This window comes from Cuculus canorus, chromosome 14 (genome assembly GCF_017976375.1).
Source record: "Cuculus canorus isolate bCucCan1 chromosome 14, bCucCan1.pri, whole genome shotgun sequence".
NCBI classification, from domain to species: domain Eukaryota; kingdom Metazoa; phylum Chordata; class Aves; order Cuculiformes; family Cuculidae; genus Cuculus; species Cuculus canorus.
Genome location: NC_071414.1, coordinates 20353051 through 20376086, shown reverse-complemented (window position 1 = coordinate 20376086; position 23036 = coordinate 20353051). Strand labels below are relative to the sequence as shown.

The 23036-nt window shown below is 44.1% G+C and overlaps 1 protein-coding gene across 3 annotated transcripts; it reads right to left on the bottom strand.

The window, feature by feature from the left end:
- RBM27 (RNA binding motif protein 27) lies at positions 1–22819 on the bottom strand. Of its 3 annotated transcripts, none has more exons than XM_054079579.1 (21): positions 22644–22819; positions 19978–20096; positions 19049–19173; positions 16727–16833; positions 15954–16144; positions 14991–15251; positions 14217–14450; positions 12909–13043; positions 10784–10933; positions 8779–8926; positions 8336–8489; positions 6918–7181; positions 6689–6817; positions 5717–5839; positions 5112–5186; positions 4838–5002; positions 4322–4426; positions 4024–4215; positions 3338–3424; positions 2767–2877; positions 1–2147 (listed from the first exon to the last, which is right to left on the bottom strand). In XM_054079579.1, the coding sequence occupies exons 1-21, from the start codon at positions 22700–22702 to the stop codon at positions 2061–2063; spliced, it is 3021 nt and encodes a 1006-aa protein (XP_053935554.1). In that variant the 5' UTR covers positions 22703–22819; the 3' UTR covers positions 1–2060. The 3 variants fall into 3 exon arrangements, with proteins under 3 accessions (XP_053935554.1, XP_053935555.1, XP_053935556.1); XM_054079580.1 differs by having other exon boundaries at positions 14991–15248; positions 22644–22818; XM_054079581.1 differs by lacking the exon at positions 10784–10933.
- Positions 22820–23036: the final 217 nt, after the last annotated feature.

Below are 23036 nucleotides of genomic sequence, written 5' to 3'. Positions count from 1 at the left end.
CAGCAAACGGCTGGTGCAGCACACCACGTAGGGTCACTGTGGAGCCAAAACCCTGTGAAAAGGAATCCCAGTCTACACCTGTCAAAGCCTACTGCAACGCGTCTTACAGCTCCATCCATCCACTATAATTTTCATTTTCCAAATACAAAAATACAACAATTCTTATGGAAATCTATACGCTGGTAGTTTTAGTACACAAAAAAATCAAAATATTTACAAAATTATACAGTTTAAGAAAAAACTCTGTACAGAAAAATATATAAATCCTTTTGTTCCCTCTCTCATTTTTAAACTGTCAGGACTCAAAGGTGTTTGTCACAATGGATTTTTCAGAATTTATACTGACTGAGCCACAGCCATAAAAAAAACATAGAGGTGATTGGAGAAAAGCAAAGACATTCTTCAAAGCTGAGAGGACCGGTTCCCCTCGGTTCTTCACATCTGTAATTTAGCCTCAGCGTTAGCACGGCAACCCCAACTGTATCAAGAGGTGAGGTTTAGATGTGAAGAGTCAGGACACTGACACATTCCCTCCAGTGGACATGAAAATAGGCGCTCACATGGGCTTGGATTCTGCTACACCAAGGATGACAGAATTTGGGGAACAGCGAGCCCAGTGGCATGCACAGGACACTGCCCTGGCCAAGTTCAGGGCCATCAGAAATTAAAGGCTTTGATGTATAGCTTTCTGCAGCCAGGAACTTGCTGGCAAATGTACTGGAGCCAATTACCCAAAAGGGAGAGAGCCCTTTTGCACCCATGCTGTGTCTTATCCGTACAGGAACGTACATAAACTGCACTGGGCAGTGCATGGTAGGAGGGGAAGGAGTGGAGGGAGATGCCCACTCGATGACAGCTTCGTGAGGGGCAGGAGCCAGGCAGGAGTTCAGCCTGCAGGCGTCACCCTCGCCTCTGCAGTCACACACCCCGCACTGGGGCAGGTCAGCTTGAGGGAGTCTTTAAGATGGTACAATAAGGCAACTGAGGACAGAACGGTGCTTGTCCTACGTATATCTGGACACAAATACACTCACAGATAAATGAGGAACCTTCCAAGCCCAGCATTCTGCGTGCTCCTCTCGAGACGCACTACTGCTCTAACCAAGCCTTTGAGCAGGACACAGACTCAGTCAGCAGAAAAGCCTTTTGCTCTGAATGCTGCATGGATTTGGTTTGAACATAAACAGTTGGTAAAGGGAGAGGAGAAAGAATTTCTGCTGGCTGGTAGGCAGTGCCAGTTCAGCTGTTTTACTTTTTAGGAGGTGTGAAACTCATTACATTCACGCTTGCAAGTACTGAAATGCAGTAAAGCAGTCTGATTTCAGCTTGAATCTGTACTGAAACTACAGAAGAAAATCAATGGGGAGTGCAAATCCCCTCAAACAGATGTCACTGCTGATGCCTTCTATGAAGCACAATTTGAGGAAACCATGTGAACTGGACAATATTCTAACGATGCCCTGTTAAATTTCTCCTTCCATCTCTTCTCACAAAGAGCAGAGGACAGAAACCATGTGGCTTTCAAACATATAGAAATAATTGAGTTATGAATTTAGCCACAAGTCCTACACTGACTCCATATGAAATAAAATGCTACCCTTTTTCAATTAGCAAATGAGGCAGTTTTTTCTTTCATAACATTTAATGAAAATTGCGTATTTCCCCTGACCCCATTATATTGCTAAATAAAACCTGTAATATCTTTTCAATTATAAACTAACAAATCAATCGCATTATAAAAAACCCAAAACAAGGAAATACAGGTGACAAAAAAAGGACAAGAAAATACTATTCCCTCCCTGGTTTTTGATCCTTCTTAAATAGAAAAAAATCACCACCCTGGTGAGCTTGGTAATAATGTAAAATGTTACTGGGCCTTTGGCTACCTTAGTATCACAGCTCGAGATCAGAAATGTTTTATAACAAACTTTGCTCACTTTAAACCTTGTGGTTTGAAAAGAAAGTAAAGCTTTTTTTGGCTCATCAACTTCCTTAAATAAATGTTTAAAAGATGCAGCTTGAATTATATTCCTAAAATTATACATTTCCAACATCAAGTTTCATCTTCTCCAAGAACGGGATTCATCCTCATCTTCGTCATCATCATCATCATCTTCGTGCAAAAATAAATCTGAAGTTTCAGTCTCCTAGAAGAAGAAAAAACAAACTCATAAACAAAAGTTCCATGCTATGTCCCAGAAAACATGTAACGCGACACAGCATCAGCCACACTTTGATACCAGGTTCTCATCACTGTTTCACTGAAATGCACACAATGCCACCCCACAAGCTCTACAGAAAGAACAGCAGCCTCGCACACCAAGAGAGGAAACAAAGGCAAACTTCAAAGGAAGCAGGCATAAACAACCGCCCACCCGCTCCAAGACAACAGCTTTAAACTCTTTTAAATACCTAGACTGGAAAACCTTTTAAAGCTTAATGTGTTCATTCCAGGAGAGAACATAGGTAACTGATCCTCCAGTGGAGCATTAATACTGGGAAATAAAAATATTCATAGCCTGCACACAGAGAATTCGAGGCGTATTGTCACGGTTCACAAGTCATCCCATCCAGAAAGTGTTGTTTTTGTTTTCCTTTTCCCCTTTTTAAAAAATGTGGAAGCGTACCTCAAAAAACAGTCAAGTTTCTGGTTTGCAAAAACATATTTTATGAAACTTCTTTAGAAAAGAGGAAGCTGTATCCTGAAAGAGCGCTTCGCTATCAGATTCCTAGAAGGGAGATTAGGTTTTTAACGTGTTTTCATACCTCTTCCTTAGACTCCTCTTCCTCAATTTCTGTAGACACCGAAGGTACCTTAGGCTTGTACCATGATATCTGTAGCCGTCGGTCCTTGAACTGGGATCCTTGGTTAGCAGCCTGGATTGTATTTCAAATGAACATATTGTAAAGAAGAGATCAAGTGAAGAATTTAAGATGCTCAACAATAAGCTGTACTCAGAGTACATCATGCAGATGCACATCTGAATATCTCAAACATAATAAATCACAATCATCCACTTGTGTATTCTGAGAACAACTTCAGTCAACCCCAAATCTGCTAAACAATGCTCATCTCCCAGCAATCTGCAGCAATAACAGAGCTCAGAACCGATCGTGATATCAAACCTTTATCAGCAAAGGACCCGTGTTACTGTTAAAAAAATGGAAGGTATTTCCCCCTTCAGCGACACCGCATGCAGCAGCAACAAAACCCACACTGTCTGGCTCAGACCAATGGGATTGAAGCCTGCTGTATTTTGAAATACAAAGACTGACACAAGAAGTTAAAAATTCTTATTATAGAACCATAAAAGAATGCATCCTTTATTCTACTTACATTCTCAGCTTCTGAGCGAGATTTAAAAGTTAGAACGACACTTAGTGGGGAATCCTCTTCTTGAAGGTCTTCAATATCTCCAAATTTCTACAGAAGAAAAATCATTTAGGAACAGTGGCAAGTCTCCTCCAAAAATATGACCACTGTGCTACACCTGCAGCATGCTGAAATGTCACTGAAATGTTTTTCAGACAGAAAAGGGAGAGCCAGAGAAATCTCAGCTGCATCACTCAGCAATATTGCAGCATTTTTACCTGTATTTTGGGGCAAAAGCTCAGATTTACTGTTATTTTAATAAATGGAGCTTGATTGTGCAGGAGGAAAGGAAATACATATATTAATTTATAGCTCAGAACTGAATTCAAATGCATTGGGGAGCCACTGCAAAGCAGCTTTAAAACACATCACATTTACACCCTTGACAACTCCTGAAGCTGCCTGCTTCTCTATAGCCTGTTCCATGAATTCAGGATGAAAGTCTTTGATCTGCTTGCACTAACAGAAACAGAGATTCACATCTTCCAGGATTCAGAAAAGCAGCAGCTATTTACAAAGTCCCTACCATGCTTCTCTCTGGAAGTGAGCACGCGTGCAGGGTACAGGTTACCTATGTAATCTCTGACTCATAGTTTGCCCACAATTCTCCTCTTCAGGTTGTTCTTTTTTTACTGTGACCTCATACTCACAGAGAAGTGCTGTAGCAATTCATCCTTCTCCTCTTCAACAAAGCCTCCAACTGTCAGTGCTTTGGGACGATGATCTACCACCATATGATTCAACATGCCCCTTCCTCTCCCACCACGACCCCGTCCTCTTCCTCGTCCTTGGGCAGGCACAGTCTTTCCTCGACCAGCAGGCAAAATGCCTAGGCGGGCAGCCTGTTTGAAGGTGGCAGAGCACGTACAAAGCCATCCTCAGTTTGAAAGGATTTACACCATTTACATATCACAACAACACTAAAAGCATCAATTCAGACAAACTCACCTCTACTTGTAACTGATTTAGCTTTTTTCGCAGCTCTGTTGTGTCCTCTCCAGAAGACAATCTCTTGTGAAAGTCCAGTTCTGCATCTAAAAGTTCCTTTTGTGCCTTAGAGAAAGACACAGAGAGAGAAAAAGGCAAAAGCAGAGCTGTGTGCCTTTAATGTTTTACTCTGCTTCTTCAGCAACACCTTTATGTAAATGATAGATCAGTAAACAATATCCACTTTCCTCTAAATTCAGTTTGTTTTAGTTGCCTCCATGACCCTCTCCAACCCATTTTTCAAAGGTCTCAGAATTCTCTGCTTCAGAATTGGAACAAGCTTGAAGGAGCTACAGCCAAAACTGGGTCATCTGAGCTCCTTAACACCAAAGCTTACTTGTCCATTGTTATCACTCTCAAACTCAAATCATTGCTTGGATGTGTTTTGATCTAATGCTGCTGCAGTTTTAGGACATAACATTAGAAACAGTTACAAAATAACAGCTGGGCAAGTGTCCAGCTCAACAAATATAATACCTCTGTCTTGGACTTCAGTTTTGATGGCGTAGAGGTTGTGGATGAAGTTTTTAATTCATCCTTTAACTGAGATATTTTTCCCGTGAGTTCTTTTAAGGTCTTCATGATTTCTGCTCTCTCTTCTGGTTTCACAGCCTTATTTTTCTCCAGCTTGGATATCAACATCTATGTATCAATAAAAGAGCAGGAATATAAAATTCCAGGAAAAACAACACTGAACAGACATCAGTCTACAAAATCAGAATGTATTTACTATAAGATATTCACATCTTACCTTCTGGCATTCTATTTGTTTCTCTAACATCTCCTGCTGCTTTTTCCTCATGTCTTGTTGGAGTTTCATTGCCTCCTACATAAGGAGAAAATTCTTTCAATCAGTAAAAAGTAGTCTAGCATTACCTGTACTCAGATAGATATTTTCTTCTTCAAGCTACACAAGTGAAAGCCACAATGAAGACTACTGGTTTGCAAAACGCACCAGTATAAAGCATATCTGATCTAGAATAAAACAATGAGTTGCTTACTCCCTGCTCTTAAGTACTCTACTGAATTTCTGCCCCCTTATAAGACACCTGTTAAGAAACATACCCTGCGTTGTCATTGTCGTTTCTCACACCCGCAGAGATTAAAATCAGAGCAATGCCTTATGAAAACCCACACCCGACCAGCCGTATCATGCAGGATGCCTCAAAAGGAGGACTCCCTTACCCATGATTAACCTCAGCGTGCATTGGCTAGACATTCTGATAACAGTGACAAGAACTACGCTAGTGCAGAATGCTGTACAGAACTATTTGAAGTTTAAGTTGCCCATGAAACCTTTCTTTGTAAAGTAGTTTGACCACTACAGTGGCAGTCAGGCAGCAGACAGACAAGTACCTGTTTTTTTTTCAGGGCTTCTTGCACATCGTGGGGTTTAGAGCCTGCACCAGGCTTCATTGATGTCTTCAAGCTTGAAGAACTGTAAACCATTTTTGAGTGACTGGTAGAAGCAGGAAACGTCTGAAACAGTAAAAACACACACAAAAATATGTAATGGTATATCACACCCCTTATAAGCTATCAGTGAGTGAGAGGAACCCATTCTGTGAAACACGAACACCAACTTCCAGATTTGAGCAATGGGACAGAAACACTAAGGCAACTAAAACACATGCATAAAGGCATCTGCCTAACAGCCACCTTGGAAGCAAGCAGCTTAAGTGCTTGTGAAAAGGACTTCTGCAAAAGATACTTTCCTTCTTCATGCAAAACTCCCTCTGTATCCTGATACCCACTAGGAAGAGCACTGCAGCTGATCAGCATCTGCATTATATTCAGCTTTGCAGCCAGTCTAAAAGTGCACTATCTGACCAAGTAAGGCAGAGCAAGGCATCCGTGTACTTCCTTTCCTAAAAGGACTTCTCTGTGGCCAAGGACATATGTGGTGCTATGGTATCTGTGCGAATTAGACTGAATCAGCTCGAACTCCCTACAGAAGCATTCCATAAGCTTCCAGTGCCCCTGTTAAAGCACAGCGTAAGCTCAGAAATCACTGGGGAAAGCGATTTGACTCACTGACAAAAACCTGACATTGCGTGTAGGCTGTCAAATATATTTGCTGTGAAGCACTGCCAAAAAGATTTTCTGTTTCTAAAAATACTGATATTTCATTTCTGTATAAAACAGGAACAAGTGTCTTCAAATACTTAAGGAAACTGGGAAAAAGACTGTCTGTGTGGTTGCATGGAATCGTAATGAAAAGAAAGAGAACCAACTGGGAACAACTTGCAAGTTCTATTTGTTGGTTCCTTCTCAGTGCACATGTCAAAGCTTTCAATGGAAGCAGGAAGATTGTTTTTGTATACGTACCGGAGAGTCCTCTACCACAGCCCCGGGCTGGCTTAAGTCAGGCTGGCTTCCGCCGGCTCCCCCGAGGCGACGTTTCACTGGGACTTTGTTAAGCACATAGGCACCAGAGGCCAGTGGTTTCGTCATCACCTGTGCAACAGTAGATATTGAGAAATGACAATTATATACTCTGCTTTTTGAAAGCAGTCATTGAGGAAGGCTCAATCCCTAGTTTAAGACTGCTCGCTACCTTTGACAGGTTGCTGTGCATTGTCACAGCCGGAGAGGTGGCCAGGGCTTGCTGCTGCAGGTGCAGTTGGTGATGGAGAGACTGTGTGGGTGTCTGCTGCTGCTGCTGCTGCTGCAACGGAGACTGCTGCTCACCTTCCCTGTGCCAGAGCACCCTTATAAATCGGTTGTTCAGAACAGCCTCTGTGCTGGAAATTGCTTTCCTAGCCTCGTCGTTAGTTAAGTACTGAATTAGAGCAGCTTCAGGATCGTTCTGGAAAGCAACCTAAATCAAAAGTTCATGAGACTACATTATTTCTCAAGGAAGAAAACATTTCAACCATCAGCAAACTAATCTACAAATAATCTGCAACAATGAGTGGGATATCCAGTGATTAACAGCTCAGAACGAAGGTAAAACACTCTAGGTGATTAAAGCCAAGTACCTTTTGGCAGATGTTACATGAACCTGCAGCAAGTCTATGTACAGTAAAATAAAATGAAATAAAAAAAAGACTCCTCCGAACAGCCTCATACATTCAGAGCACCGTGAACCCACTGTGGTGGGACTGAAAAGACCCTGGTGCTGAATTTGTTTATTCAAACTCCCTGAAAGATGCCTGCTGTCCCAGGATGAGCAACACAGAGGTTCACCACATCCTCTAACTGGCAATGTCTGACAGCCTTGAATAAGGCTATTTTTCTCTAAAAATTAACCACAGGAATAAAAACATATCCCAGATGTTCTAGTACAATGACTGAGATAGCATGTTTTAAATGCATTATTTCATCATCAGGGTTCAGAAAGCACCGCATTGTCTCTGGGCTAAGACATAAAATTATCAGCTCAAGAAATACAGAGGCTTCCCAGGTCCCGGTCTTCTATTCAGAACTCTAAGCCAGGACCTGAGGCAATGATTCAGTCTAGAAAAATAAATGGAAATTAAACGCCATTCTAACCACGTAACTACCTGTGATTTGCTTATACAGTGCTTTTCCCCTTCTCACAGTGCAAGGAAGACCCCACACTGCAGCCAGTTCTAGGATGCAAGTGATAAACTGACGCATAAAGAAACTCTCCTGCAGCATCTTGGTTTAAAATCCTGACTGAAATACTGCAAGACTACAATGCAAAACAGGAACTGTTAGAAGATCTCTATCAAAAATCATATCCAGGTTGCTCAGAAACCTGGGTTGGCTTAGATACTGTTAAAACCCTGCAAGCCTTTCAAATGCTGATGAAGGCAGAAGCCAATATACTTTTACAAACAATAATACAGAACCAACCAAGAAGACTCTTCTTTGACTTTAATCCCCTCCTCTCCCAGCCAACCTCCATCAAGGTTTCTCAAGGAACGTAGTTCAGCTGCAATATTCAAGAAGGCTTCAGGGAAAATAAAAGACCCACAAATGAGCATAGAAGTGAACTTTGTTTTTTACCTGAATGTTTACAATAGTTCCAAACTTGCTGAAATGTTCGTTGAGCTGTGTAATATTGTTCAGTTCTGGTGGAATTTTTCGAACTTCTAGTTTTGTATTAGTGTACTGATTCTTCTTCAAAAATCCTGGCTTATTCTGGTTGTTATTTGCTTGCCTAGAGAAAAAGAGAGCAAGTGAGTAATTTAGATAGGCAGGCCAACAGTACGTAAGGCAGCAAATGTTAATGTACATTTAACTTCTATTTTCATCATAAAAAGTATAAATTCTAGACATTAACAGAGAAGAGCTCCTCCCTCAAGCAAATGTTCAGTCTCTGTATTATGTGGACAGAGATTCTCTGACCCAAACAGCCCAAGTTACAGGGACCAGCAAATCGCTGTAGTCACAGCATCGACAGCTATAAAGTGCATCCCAATTAGTCAAGTGTAGTTGTTAATTCTTACTTTCCCAGCCATGGTTTCTTTAATGGTGGACATTCCATGCTACTTGGAGATCTTTTCCTGCTGTCTGGTTCAAGGACAACTCTAGTTACAGTGCTGCTATTATTTGTAATGGGAATAGGAGGTTCAGTCTGGATGATAATGTTGGCAGCTGGAAGAAAGGAAAAAGCCCTGTGTTAATCACCTCACATCAACAGAGATACTGGAAAAGCTTTCATGGAAACAGTGAAAAACAGTTTAAAAGCATCAAAGTTAGCAAGACTTTATCAAGTTGGCCTGTTCTGTTCATGAAGTTACTGCGGAGATCACTTGCAAGCCTTACTCAACAGATACCTTGTCCCTGCTGGCTGGACTGGTTTTGGCCGTTAAGAAGATTAGTATTACCTTGAAGAAACAAAGCTAAAACTTCATTTTCCAAGGTTCTGAAAATTCAGATTCTGCAAGAGGAGGAAGGAAAAAAAAAAAAAAAAAGAGGCAGGGAAAAAACAAAAGGAGGGAAAGAACCAATGCTGGGTTCCCAGACTTCAGGTTAGAGCTCTGCAACTTGACAAGGGCTTAATAACCAACCAATGGTTTTAACTACATTAACCTCTGACAGGTAAAGAGCAACCCAAGACATATTGCTCCCGCTGCCATCCCATCATCCCACCATCCAGTTTTCAGCTACAAACTGTTACGTTATGTGCCAGCTGTGGCACAAACTCACACTCTGAGGCATGAGATTTCAAGTCTGAAGCAGCTTCCACAAAAACAAAGTGGAAGCACTAGATCACAAATCTCACGGATCACAGATTTCATTTGCCAAGTATTTATTTACAGTCTTTTAAAGATGGTGCTATTGCTATCAGTCTCCCCCAAGTGCCAAACATTCAACTCCTGGAAAGAAGTCTGAGTTACAAGTCAACTTCCTATGGCTTTTCTGTATGCGAGAGCTCTACTGATGACAGTGGTGAGAACAAAGACTAGGCTTTTTGGGGCATTCAGCTTCTGCCTTACTTTAGAGGATGATCTAAGGGCAAACTTCTCACACACCTGATCGAGACAGTAAAACAAGCAGCCCGAAGCACCACTGCCAAGCTCCCAGCCATGCCTTAGGGCCAGAATGGGTTCTTCAAGAGAATGAGGGCCAGTAATAAAACTCCAACCCTGACTTCATGATGTTCATTAAGATGAAAACAGCAATAACAATTTCTGCAATAATGTTTAACCATGTTCTATATAGGATGAGACACTGGAAGTGCCAAATATCTCTCTTCTCTATTGCACAAGGAACACTGAAGCGAAACAGTAAACACTGACAGTTAACTTCTCTTTTAAGATGGCAGGGAAAGCAGGAGGGAAAAGAGAGTTATGCTAACAGAATAAACATTTCTTTAAAGAGCCTTCATTTGTTCTCTCCCCTAAAAGAGATTTGGTTTGTGTCACCACTAAAACTGCATCCCCATTCACCCAGTTAAGAGTTCAGAATTACCTAAAGGCAGACCGGGACTTCCGCAGGAGAATTAAAACACTCCTTGCAATGTTCATTCTAGAGAGAACATCTGCCTACAGAGTCAGACCACTAAGTCCAACACCACACCACAGCAGTTCCGCCTTCACTGCCATCTCAACAGCCAAGGCAAGCACTGCACATCATCACCTCTGCACACCAAGCCCTAAACATGCCCTTAGCAACAGCTTAAAGCCATCTTCCTGTCTTGTTTGTCTTTCTAGAAGCACCCCGCACCCAAATAGTGCCTTTGCAGGCTAAAGAGGAACAAAACCCCACCCATCCAACCGAAAAATCCTTCTGACATTCCCAAGCTAGAGGTTATTTTTAACCAAAAAGGTTGCTTTGATGGCAATATGGTCACATCATCATTTAGAAAAAGGTAGAGAGGACTGAAAATTGCTCTAAAATACTACTAGATCAGTGAGAAATTACTGCTTTCAGCCAGAAAAAGGGGAAAATGAGTGTTGATGGTCTGGGACAAAAATAGCAAGAGCAATGACTAGAAACCCTTCCTACCTCTTGGATTTGTATCCATCTCCCCAGATGTTAGGCCAATTAGATTTGGACGCTGCGTTTGTGCTCTCGTAAAGAACTGTCGGTACTGAGATCTACCGGCACTGGTAATACTAGGAGCTTCAGGGTTATAGCCATCTGGCTCATATGTATCTACAAAAAAAGGAGAGAAATGAAAGAATTTTTCAAATGAGTTTGAGACTCAGGGTTAATTTTCCTTTAAGGGAAGTGCATGGATGTCCAAGAATCAGAAGTTATTTTGGATGAAGACGAGAGAGAAAAGTGGTTGAACAGCCAACATGTGTAGCCATTAAACTCTCTACAGAACTTCACGCTCAGGCCTATTTGGGCAAAGCTTCATTTTTGTTAAATCTAATTGTTTCTGTTCGCCAAAAGCCCGTAGTTCACAAAGAGCATTGCTGGTGCCTGACAAAGGAATGAGGTGTCTGCGTAGCAGCCTTCACGACACCATGTTTCAAGGGGAGCAACAGGTTTGGTTTCAGTATTTACTCTGTATGGCCCAAGATGCAAAGAGATTTTCAGTCTTTGCTGCCCAACAGCCCAGTTCAATGCAGAAAGGGATTTCTGGGATAGGATGTACTTCACTGTTTTGAATCAAAGAAAGCTAAGAAATTGGGGAATTTGACCAATACTTACCCATTAAATGCTCTTAAATTACACAAGAGTAAGATCAGCTGCCTAGCTCTAGTAAAGTACTAATGATTACAGTAAAAGGGGTAACCATGAGAAAACAAGATGACAGAACTGACTCATTGTTCCTCCAGCCCGAGGTCCAACTCAAGGATGATGCATTTTTCCAACCACAAAAAGGAAAAGCTCTACCAGAACCACAATAAAGCCAACAGAAGCCTCCACAGGGACACAGGACACCCCGGAACAGGGATGCCTGTACAAGGGGACCTGACAGACTTGAAGCACTCTACATGCCAGCTCCTTATTCCACATCAACAGTGGAGACGCTACAATTTAAAACAGATGCCCCAGAATTTCAATACCGAAGCTTTACAGTTTAGTTGCAGACTCTGCCAAGAACTTCCATTACCCCTGCATGAGCTGAACTGCAAGGCCCTCCTCCACACTTTGGTGTAGGACTGACAGAGGACGACCAGCAGTTGTTACCAAAACAGTCCCAGAACAGGACGTGAGAATCTGCAGGGATGCTCTGGAGAACAGAGCTCCAGAATGCAACTGAAGTCAATGGTGCCCCGTGAACCAAGATGGGCAGAATCGCTCGTAAGAAGAAGTTCTGAAGCAGAAAGAACAAGGTGGTGACATCTGAATGCCTGGCAGCATCTGGAGATTGCCAAACACATCATCTAACAAGATATGTGAGCGACTGAAGTTCTGAAAAGCACAGAAGTCACAAAGGAAGTGACATGGATCATGGATCAGAGCCCTCCTTTCAATAACAGTCAGGATATTTAGGCAAAAAAACCCAGATGGGAATACGGTAAAACACTGAGATTTAATGATCTTATTTTGCCCAAGTAAAGCATGGAAGTGCCATTACTTCTGTTATTACCAAAGAAAGGCAAGCGTTGGAGGATATCGAATCAGCAATCTGGTGCTCTCTAGGGATTTTGCTATTTCTCTTCATGGACCCCCCCACTTTAAGCTTTGAGCTCCGTTAAACGAGATGGCTCACTGAAAGCTGTGCATTCGTTCAAGTTAGGAAGCTGAAATTAAGCTGATTCCAGGGAAAAGAGATAGAAAGCAAGTGTATGAAGAGCATAGAGACTGTTGTGATACACAGCGGGGGAAAAATCTCATCTATAGCAGCTCAAACCAGACAGGAATAAGGACTGAGTTAAACTGTAATTATAGGTCTGCAGCTCCATCTTTGGCTGCTGCTGTTCTACACAGCTTGAAGATGAAGGGATCCCTTTCTCATGCAACAACCTTATTGCTTTGAGCACATGAAACCAAATGAGCTTTCCTTAGGGATAGAACACTACTTGCTATTGCACACAGAACAGAAGACAATGTGCTGACCACAAGGAAAGCCATTATTCTTTTTAGATTAGTATGTACGGAGGAAGGCAGAGGTAATTGCTCCTGATCACACATCAACAGAGGAATTTTAAAAAAAAAAAACGTATTTGCTTACGTTCGGATACTGTGTACAGCAGGTTCTGGGGTAAGGGAGGAGGTAGCCTTGCTCCTACAGGTGCAAGACTGGGAACGGCACTTGTCCCAGGCTGGTCACGATTATTGATCAAACTTGACTGTGTTAAAGGTGGCCCTAGAACGACACCACAGAACAGATCACAACGACTCATAACACCACGGATAACATGTGCAAACAACTCAATGCAATTTGTTTATGCCTTGCTTTGAGCAAGGTCAAGACTGTAAATATGTACAATCCCACTACACTACACCAAGGAGCCCTGTTCAGGTAGTTTACTCAGATTCCAACACCTTCACTCTTTCCCAGAAAGGACAGAGTGTCTTTCCTTTCCCAGAGGCTTATTATGGTTAGAGATCACATCAACTAAAGTGGCTCCTCCCCAGGTCTGCCATGGAGAACCAAGGCTTGCTCAGAGCAAGAGATCATACCAGCAACATTTTGATTATAGTTCTGAAACGAACTACATGGCAAAAGGTGTCCATAGACAAGGAATTTATCTAGCAATTTTTGCTTTGTTTGACTCATATATGATACATACATTCCTCCTTAGCATATACCCCTAAAGGGTGATGAGTTGCGCTACAAAGCCTGTCAAGACAGGACTAGGAGCAGAGAGCCCTGTCTCTTCACTTGACAGCAACTCAATCCTACCCACTGAACAGCTCATGCACAACTGAGGATCAATTCCATATGGAATAATTTCTCATTCCATAGCTGCTGCTGTTTGATACAACTATCACAGCATGCACTGTGTGCCTGGAATAAAGTAAAGAGTAACCACAAACCAAATATTCTGTTTCTTCATAGAGTTTACGTTACACGATGCAGAAAGACAACAAGAAAGACTGAACAGCCCAAGGTCATCTGAGCCAAAATGGGTCTCAGATGTACCAGTTACGTGCTGCTAAAGCCAATACACAAGACAAGCACAGACAAATGTTTATTAGAACTTCCAGGAGACTAAATCTCAGCGTTATTGCATTGGGAAAACAAAAGTGCTAGCAATCCAACTGTCAGGATGAACCCAAATGACACCAGGGTTAGGAAACAATCTGAAAGATACCTGCCCCCTTCCCCACCCCATTTATCTGATTCAATATGGCATGCATGGAACATCCTCTTTTTACAAGCCAATGTTTCAGAATTATTCTGACTATGCTGTGAATAGCATATAGATCGCAAAGAAACTTGAACTCAGTACTTTGAATGCACACTAATCTTCCCGAGACCACCGTCATTTTAACCTGGTGATGCAAAGGAACACAGAACAGCGGCTGGACTTACTTGGTACAGGAAGCACAACGGGAGGTGGTGGCTGTGGATGAGCCTGTGGAACTGGCAGCCTCAGGTTGCGAGTGGGACCTGGCAGAGGTGGCAGAAGCATGCCAGGCGGAGGAGGAAGTCCCGGTGGTGGCGGAGGAAAAGGAATCATACTGGGCAGGGAAACTTCATCTACTACTAAAGGATCATTTCCATGATCAAACTGGCAAAGGTCACCAAGCACACAAAATCCTCGCTCTGCAAAACAGGACATTTAATTTTCTTGTTAGGATAAGAACATTAGTCGTCAACGATTTGAAGCATCTCAGGGTTTGCTGTTATTTCTTACTAAAGAAAGCATGTGCTCACTGATCCAATGTTACATATCAGAGGACGTTTCAAATGAATTCAGATTAATCTTCCATAAAAGCATTCAAACATACATGCACCTATCATAAAGGCTGTGGAAAAACAAGTCATGTAGTAGTTTTATATCAAACACATGTCCTGCAGTCTTTATCAGAGCTGACAGTGGCTGAAATATTTGCCAGGCGTACACAGAATTGTGCACAAACTCCCTATGTTCTTATCTAGCAACTATTAGATTATGAGCAAACTGCTTCCAGTCAGACCAGTTATTTCCCCAGGAAAACACAGGTCATACATGTTTTATACACAGGGTAAGCTTCATGTGCTGCTGTGTTTTGACTTGCTGCCTGCATTTAGTGAATGCCTTAAAAAGGCAGAGAATAACTGAAACAAGGAAAAAAACTGAAACCCAAGAAGCAGACAGTTTACCGTCATAATCTCGACATCTTCTTTTAGGAGGAGGGTTTCTGCCAAAGGAACTGGGATTGCTATGATTGTTGTAGTAATTTGACCAGCTCTCAGTTGTGTTTTCAAGGTGGTGCGCAGGTGCAATTACAGTAACAGCACTGGGAATAGCTTGTGCAGAGGAATACTGCTCAGAAGATTTACTGGGCGACACAGAAACCGGATTATACGAGCTTTCAACATCGTTTCTTTCACTCTTGAATTTTGATCTCTCTCGGTGCTCTGCTTAAAAAAAAAGTAAGGTAAACTGTTCATGCTTTGTTCTGTAAATCACAGCCCTGAGAGATACCACAGCAGCAAAATCACCTCAAATATCCAGCATCCTGTATGTTCCACTGTTCTTGAAGGAGCTGAGTCTTACCAATGGAATAAGAACCCAGTATAACGCAGACAGGTTTTTAACTTCATAAATCTAAAGGATTTCTTTGCAAAAGGCACGTTCATCCCTCTACTCCTTATTCCATTTGCAATTACAGTGCTTTCTTTTAAAGCAGAATGAGGGGAGAAAAGCCTGCACCAACCACTCTACCACCTCCCTCAACCAGCGTGGTCTCAGTGTACTTGAAATGGCTTGTAATCTGTGCCTTTTATTTTTCCAGTAACGAAGTGGAAAAGAGAGTAAACTTATTTTGCACAAAAAATAGAACTTTGTTAAAGAACAAAACAAATCAACAGCACTGCCAACACAGAGCACAACAATTTCTGCTATTGGCAATCCACTGTTGTACACCTGCAGATAAGAGGTTAGCAAAGAAGAAAACAATCCCCTTAATTATTCTACTCTGAAGAACAGCATCTTAATAATTTCAGGACCACAAAGCTCTCAAACATTGCTCCTGCTCCTATAGGACACCTCCAACCCGCCGGACCAGCCCACATGCACTGCAGACAGGAGGTGTCCTCCTAAAGCAGCACCTGGGTACTCACCCACACTCCTGGTTGCGTCACGGTCTTTGCTTCTGCCCCTGCTGCGGCTACGGCTGCGACTCAGCCCTCTGCTTTTACTGCGGCTTTTGCTCCTGCCACGCCGCCAGCTGGACTTCTCTCTGTACAAGTCCCTGTCGTAGTACCTGTCGTAGTCCCTCCATTTCCCATCATCTCGCTTTTTCTCTCGGGTTCTAGAAAACAGATGCAAAACACGGTTACAGAAAAAGAAACCAAAATAAAAAACAAGCTCATCACAAGTTATGATGTTGTTCATCCTTCCGATCAGACTCAGACAGCAAAACGTTTGAGTTGGAATTTCCCTGATTACATAGAAAAGGACTGAACCTTACAGTTCAGTCACTAATTGGTAGAAACCAGCAAGTGGAGGATTAAGAAAACTTGGAAAGGTGAAAAAACTAAATGACCAAACCAGAATATGTTTTAGAAGTGATGCCGACACTGTGTGAGCAATCCCTCCAACCTCTAGAGATTCCCCCAACAACGCTTTTCATTTATGTAACAAGGCAGAGAAAGGAGTCGATGACCTTCCTAGGTATTAGTATGTGAAAAGCACTAAAATTTTTTTGGAAGAGACCAACTTCCAGCAAAGGCGTCTCACGTGCAATCAGCACACAGATAAAACATTGCAGATAGAAAAGTGGAGAGGAAATCACTATTTTTCTGAAAAATTACTACCTACGAGGTAAAAATCCACATCTGAAGACTGCCGGTAAATACATAAGAATAGATAAATATTTTGGTTCAAAACTAACCTTTGTTCACTGGAATCTGCACGGCTTCTCTGTGGACTGGAGTATTTCTTCTTCCTGCTATCCCGCTCCTCTTCAACTGACTCTTGAAAATTCTGTTTAAGAGACAACTGCCAAGCAAGGGCAAGCGTCACCTTCACATGTTACTTACAAAGAACACAAAGCACCACAAGTAAGCAAGCGCTAGAGGTTGTTGGGCTTTTTATTTCAAATCTTGTAGGTTTTTCTGCAGAAGAAGAGCCTAGAAAACAAAACTATTGGATATTACTGGAGCACCTCTTCTCTAAGGACAGGCTGAGAGAGTTGGGGTTGTTCAGCCTGGAAAAGAGAAGGCTCCAGAGAGACCTAAGAGCAGCTTCCAGTACTGAAAGGGGCTCTAGGAAAGCTGAAGTACTGAAGGATGGCTCTTGATCAGGGAGTGCAACGACAGGATGAGGGGGGAATAGCTTTAAATTGGAAGGGTAATGATTTAGATCAGACATTAGGAAGAAATTCTTCAGGCTGAGGGTAAGGAGGCCGTGGCCCAGGTTGCCCAGAGCAGTCACGGCTGCCCCACCCCTGGAGGGGTTCAAGACCAGGTTGGATGGGGCTTGAGAGCAACCAGATCCAGTGGGAGGTGTCCCTGCCAATGGCAGGGGGGAAACTGGATCATCTTTAAGGTCCCTTCCAACCTGAACCATTCTATGATTCTAAGATTTTGGTTTTAAACGGAGTTAATTAAAGACAAGTTCTCTACCCATGCTCTAACCCGTAAGAGTAAGCAGTTCTACAACTGAGGTGTTTTCCAACTCTGGTAACTGGAACATGACTATGGAGTTACTTCTCCAAGCAAATTCGTCACCAGGTTACACTATGATATAAATGCTTTAAAGCCAAAGCCTGTTCTCAGGGTTGAACCAGCCATGTTCCTTGCTGGCCTCAGTAAAAGCAGTGCTGGCAGCCTGCCTGCTGCACCCCCATGTAATCCACTGTGAATCCGCTTGGTCCTTTCGCTGCCGTTGCTGCCATTTCACACTGCTCAGAAGCTGCTAGGAATTTTGGTGGCATAAGTTTAGAGGCAATAATCTTCAAAAGATGTTTTTTCAATTAAAACAAAATATGAAGGAAGGCTTCTTGCTTCCTTGTTTAGGATTATCCTGGGAGAATTGGTAGGAATATTCAAGACATGGCTTGATGGGGCACTGGGCAGCCTAAGGCCCTGCTTTCAACACTTGGCTGTGCCACACTGTCTGGGGTCCCTTCCAGCCCACACTTCACTATGGTTCTACACTCATTTTATTTTTTGTCCCCTATTCACAGGAACCACGTAACATACTGAGCTGTATGACAGATCACCCAGGTCCTGCTGGAAGTGAAATAGCCAATTAAAGTCCCGATCTGGAAAAGTTGTCCCATAAAGCTGTCCTGGGTATCCTCTTTTCCCCTATCCCCACCTCCAATTCCCTCATCCACCTTCCCCATACCACAGCACTGGTTAAGTCCGTTGAGGGCTGTTCTAAATCACTTCTATAAATTATAACAGTACTTGCAAAACTGATCAGAAAACTATGAAAATCTTCTATAGTACAAAGTCTGAACTTCCATCACCAAAGTAAGTTCCATAAATTGTCATAATTTTGGGTATCATCCTCAGGTAAAAAAGGACATCAGAAAGGAGAGAAAAAACTAAAGAGCAACTTTAATTACATCAGCTGATGAGTCAGATTGTGTCAAGCAAGGACCTGCATTCCACAACACAGCACAGCTCTGTGCTGGCTGAGTGACGGATTTCCACCCGCAATTGTCTGTCACTTCCATGACCGCCAGCCAGTTCTGACTTTGAAGACAGAACAAGTAACTCCAGCAAGGTCTTTCCTTCAGTTATTTCAGGCTCACAGACAAAAGCCCAGATTTGAACACCCACTTAAGAGTACCTGTCAAAATCAAACACTCCCTACGGTCTGTTTATAAAGACAGCAGCAGTTTCTGCTCTTAATTCTGCAAGGACAAGCACGTCCCCACTCATTGGTTTTAATTATCACAGAAAACACTGTCAATAATTTCTGTTACTCACAGAATGAAACTGAAATGTTCCAGAATGTTTCTGCCTCTTCCCCCTTCTTAAACCCTTGCTAATGGTGATCACCTTACACTGCCAGGGACACTTGAGTAGGATTCCTGGATGCTGTTGATCTAAATCACAGCAGACTCTACAAAGGGATTTTCGAATGTTCTGCTCTGGATGGTCACCTCCCATTTTTCTCAGGAGGCACCACAGAGATCACAACTGTACGGGATGGCCCATCTGGAAATTAGAGGCAGGCAGGCAAAAAAAAACATTATTACCTCTTCCTTGTTGGCTTCTTTTTCCTGACCTGCAGGCTTCGCTTCTGCTTTTGTGGGTTCAAGAGAAGGAAGATAACTCTTTGTGTACAGACTTTCAAAAAGTTTATCAACAAACCCTGAAGTTTCTGAGGATACAGAACACAGGAAAATGCTATTACACATTGATTTAGTGGCACTGACAGATTTACCAGAGAAGCCCCTGAAAAAAGTCACCCAGGAGGACTTCTCGTAGCAGCATCTGGGGTGAATAATCATCAGCTCTGTTCAGGGAGCTGGAATGACACTTAGGGAACTTGAGGCTGGCTGTTTAGACAAAGAAATTCATCAAGTGCAGCCAAGGCATAGACTTCCCTTTCACTGCATTTACAACTTTGAAATATTCTAAGACTGATTGAAACTCACTACCCAGAAGGACCCACAATTATTATTCCCTTGGCTACAGTTTGCAGCCTCTTTACAGCAGTTTTTGAGAGCAAATAATTCACAGAAGATCAGTCATCAGTTTAACAATCCAATCACAAAAAATGCACAACAACTTCACGTGCCAGAGCGTCAAGTGTTTCAAACCTTGAATTTGAACAAAACTGCCATGAGCAGCTCACAGAAACCTGAAAGGTTTATAGGGACCAGGCTCTTCACATGTATCAAGTATCTTTCAGGGACACTCTGGCAGCATGACTGGTACTTTAACACGAAGCTGCCGGCTTTTTTTTCCACAGCATTTCCTCCCATCCACCACAAACAAGAGACGCAGTTTCATCTTAAAGTATTTTTTTTAAATCACAAAAACTTTATCCCTTCACACTCTGCAAGAAAGTCTCAATTCATGGTTGATGAGAAGTATTTTTATAGCAACGATGGTGCGTCACCCTCCCTCCTGCCAGCAGTGAAATGGAAACCAAAAGGAAACGCAGCGGAAAGCACGGTACCTTTTTGCAGAAAGACATCCAGCTGATCGGCACAGAAAGCTTTCAGCTCTTTCTCTGGTTTGTCCTTCTTGACTAATGCCACAACATAGTTAGCCAAGGCTGAGGGGTCTGCGTCACATCTAGGGGGAGAGAGAGAGTGAGTGAGAGAGAGAGATAGAGAGAGAGAAATAGATTCCTGATTCTACTGTCATGTGCTAGCCCCTTGTGCTGGATAACCGCTCTCACAGAGGAGCTGATGAGGAAAACCTGGCAACGTGTCATGTGCTCCTCTGCCTTCTGGCACCAGCACAGCACACAGGGCCGATGGAGCCTGCAAAGGGGCTTTTCAATCACAGTGCAATATTTTATCTGCCTTGCAACCACCCTGCACACTGCCACACCTGACGATGTTCCCACTCTCCTGTTCCTTCCTGAGCTTGCTCAGGAAAAACTACCTTTCCTCCTCTTCACAGCAAGAGTCAGTTCCAGGGCAACTGAGCAGCTGCCGTTGTTTCTTCACTTCCCCTAAGCACAGTGACGACTACCACCAAGCGTGACTCTACAGGAACACAGAGCAAGTGCCAGGAAAGTCACCGCGCAAGTACCATAAGGTATTAAAGAGAGGTTAAAGAATTAAACTGGCATTACTGTGAAAAGAGTTTGGAAAGATCTATCGCAAAAGCACAGTTTAGAGAGGCAGAGACGTGTTCTGTACTGCTGAAGTCACCATGCCCAGCATGCTGGGCTTTGTCTGCCCCAAGGATGATTTCCATGTCTACAGACATTACAGTAATCCTTTAACAGTGCTGAATGCCCAACGGCGTGCAGCTACCGACATGGGTTCCCCACCCATGCTACCTAAGCCCTCATGTACCTTCACGAAGGCTACAAATAGCCAACTTTGCGCAGCAATTCTCTGACCCTGATGTTTAAATTGGCTCTTGCCTTAGATTCCATTATTCACCTTCTAGAAAAACACTCAAAACATCAACTAGATGAAGTGTTAAATGACCAAGGAACAGCTCCTCACTCTGCCTCTCTAAACTGGTGCAAGCTCTCAGATGGGTGGGAACCTAAGTGAGGCTGACCACATAAAGATTTGTTTTTACAGATTAACACTGAGAGACGGGACTAGACATCTTCTAGGAACCTGAACCATGGAAACAAAAATCAATAGTACGAAGCATACATATCTCAAAACAATGCCAAGTAAAAAACAATCCAGAAAACAAAGAAACAAAATGCCAGGAGCTCTGCAGCTAACAGCTGGTTAGGGAAAATCAAAGCCCTCAGTGAACAGCCAGTCAAGCAGCTGTTCCAAATTAGTTTGTTTGCCCTTCCCAACATCTGACGAGAGCCATATTAAACGCAGCAATTAATAAACCACCAATTTAGAGACTTCCCAACTCTCAGACGTACTCTCAGAAAAAAACAAACTATGTGTGATACACTTGGTGCCAGTGCCCTTGTGCAGCTGGCTATATACTTTCAACTTCAGATACAGAGGAGGATCCATCGCTGTGCAGCCATCCCCACTTTCTCCCGGGCGTTATGTTAGGTGATGCACGACAGCAGCACACACACGGGGTGCAGACAGCGATCCAGGTTAACCGCTTTACAGCTCCGCTCCTGAACCCTCGCTGCCAGAACCCCTCAGCAAATCCCATGATTCTCTGCCAGGAGCCCTTTTCTCCAACTCGCATCCCTGCAGGGTGGCTCAGCTGCCCCAGGAACACCAACATGACAGCAGTGGGACAGTGGGAACTGTCAGCCAAGGTGCAGGAGCAAGGGTTATGCTCTGGCCTAGACCAACTTTCAGAAGAATCTGATCAAGCATCACAGCCCCGTTATCTTAAAATGGAACAGAGAAAAGCCATGGAGGCTTTTCCAAGGCCTGCCATCTTACCACTAGCCCAGAGTGGCCCTAAGGTTGATTTAAAGCATGAAAGCAGAAAAGCACCTATAAGAGCATTAACTACACACAGAGAACATACTATCTGCAATATCAAGTGTATTCCAGTACTATTTTCTCCAGGAATGATATGGCCAGCTGCTCACTTGGTGGTTCCTTTCTTCCCCTGCAATGGCTGCAGCCCCACATGACCCGGCACAGGTCGCTACCTGCACTCGGCCAGCAGCCTAGGCCCCTGCCAGAAACAGCCGCTCCCATCACAAAACCCTTCCCAGCAACCTGCTCCCATCGCTCGTAAATCCAAGATGAGGCCGCCTGCCCAGAGCGCGGCTGAGGCGCAGCCCAAGCTCCCACACCCTCCGGCAGCCGCTGCGGGCTGTGGCCCAGCTGACCCAGGGCCCTGCCTGTAGCTGAGCTAGTGTTTCAGCCCTCTCAAGACCGGCCGCCCCAGGGCCCAGCGGCCTAGAGATTCGGCCAGTCCAGGCTTGGTAGCCCAGCTAGCGGCCTAATGACTTGGCCATCCCAGGCTCGCTGGCCCGGCCGATCCACGGCCACTGTCCCCGAGCCCAGCTCAGGACTCTCGGAGGGGGCTGCTCCGCAGCTGGCACCGCAGTGGAGCCCAGCCGGCCTCTCACATAGCGGCCAAGGCCGGTATGCAGCGCCCGGGACAGAACCCCGGGACAAAAGGCCCCGGGCCCCGCACGGCGGGGAGACCAACCGCGCGCCCCAAGGCCTCGGCAGGGTAGGGCCCGGCGGAAGCGCAGACCACACTCACATCGGCTCCAGCAGCTTGGCCAGCCAAGACTTGAGAGCGTCCACGTTCTCTATGATCATGGTGCCGCCACCCCGCCCGGCTGCGCCCTAGGCCGCCGCCATGGCCGCCCGGCCCCGCTCCCGCACCGGAACCGGAACCGCGAGCGCAGCGGCCGCACACTACGAAAGCGAGCGCCGCGCGCGGGCCGCTGGGCACGCAGGGGCGGGGCCGCACCAGGCGCAACCAATCAGAGCTCGGCGCTGTGAGCGGCCAGCTAATGGGAGTGGAGAAACACTCGCCAGGGGGCAGCGGGGGCGGGGCCAAGTGCAGCCAGTCAGAGCGCAGCGTTTGGACGTGCCAGCCAATAGGCTCAGCGAAGGCGGGGCCGCGCCGCCAGTAGCCAATCAGACCGCG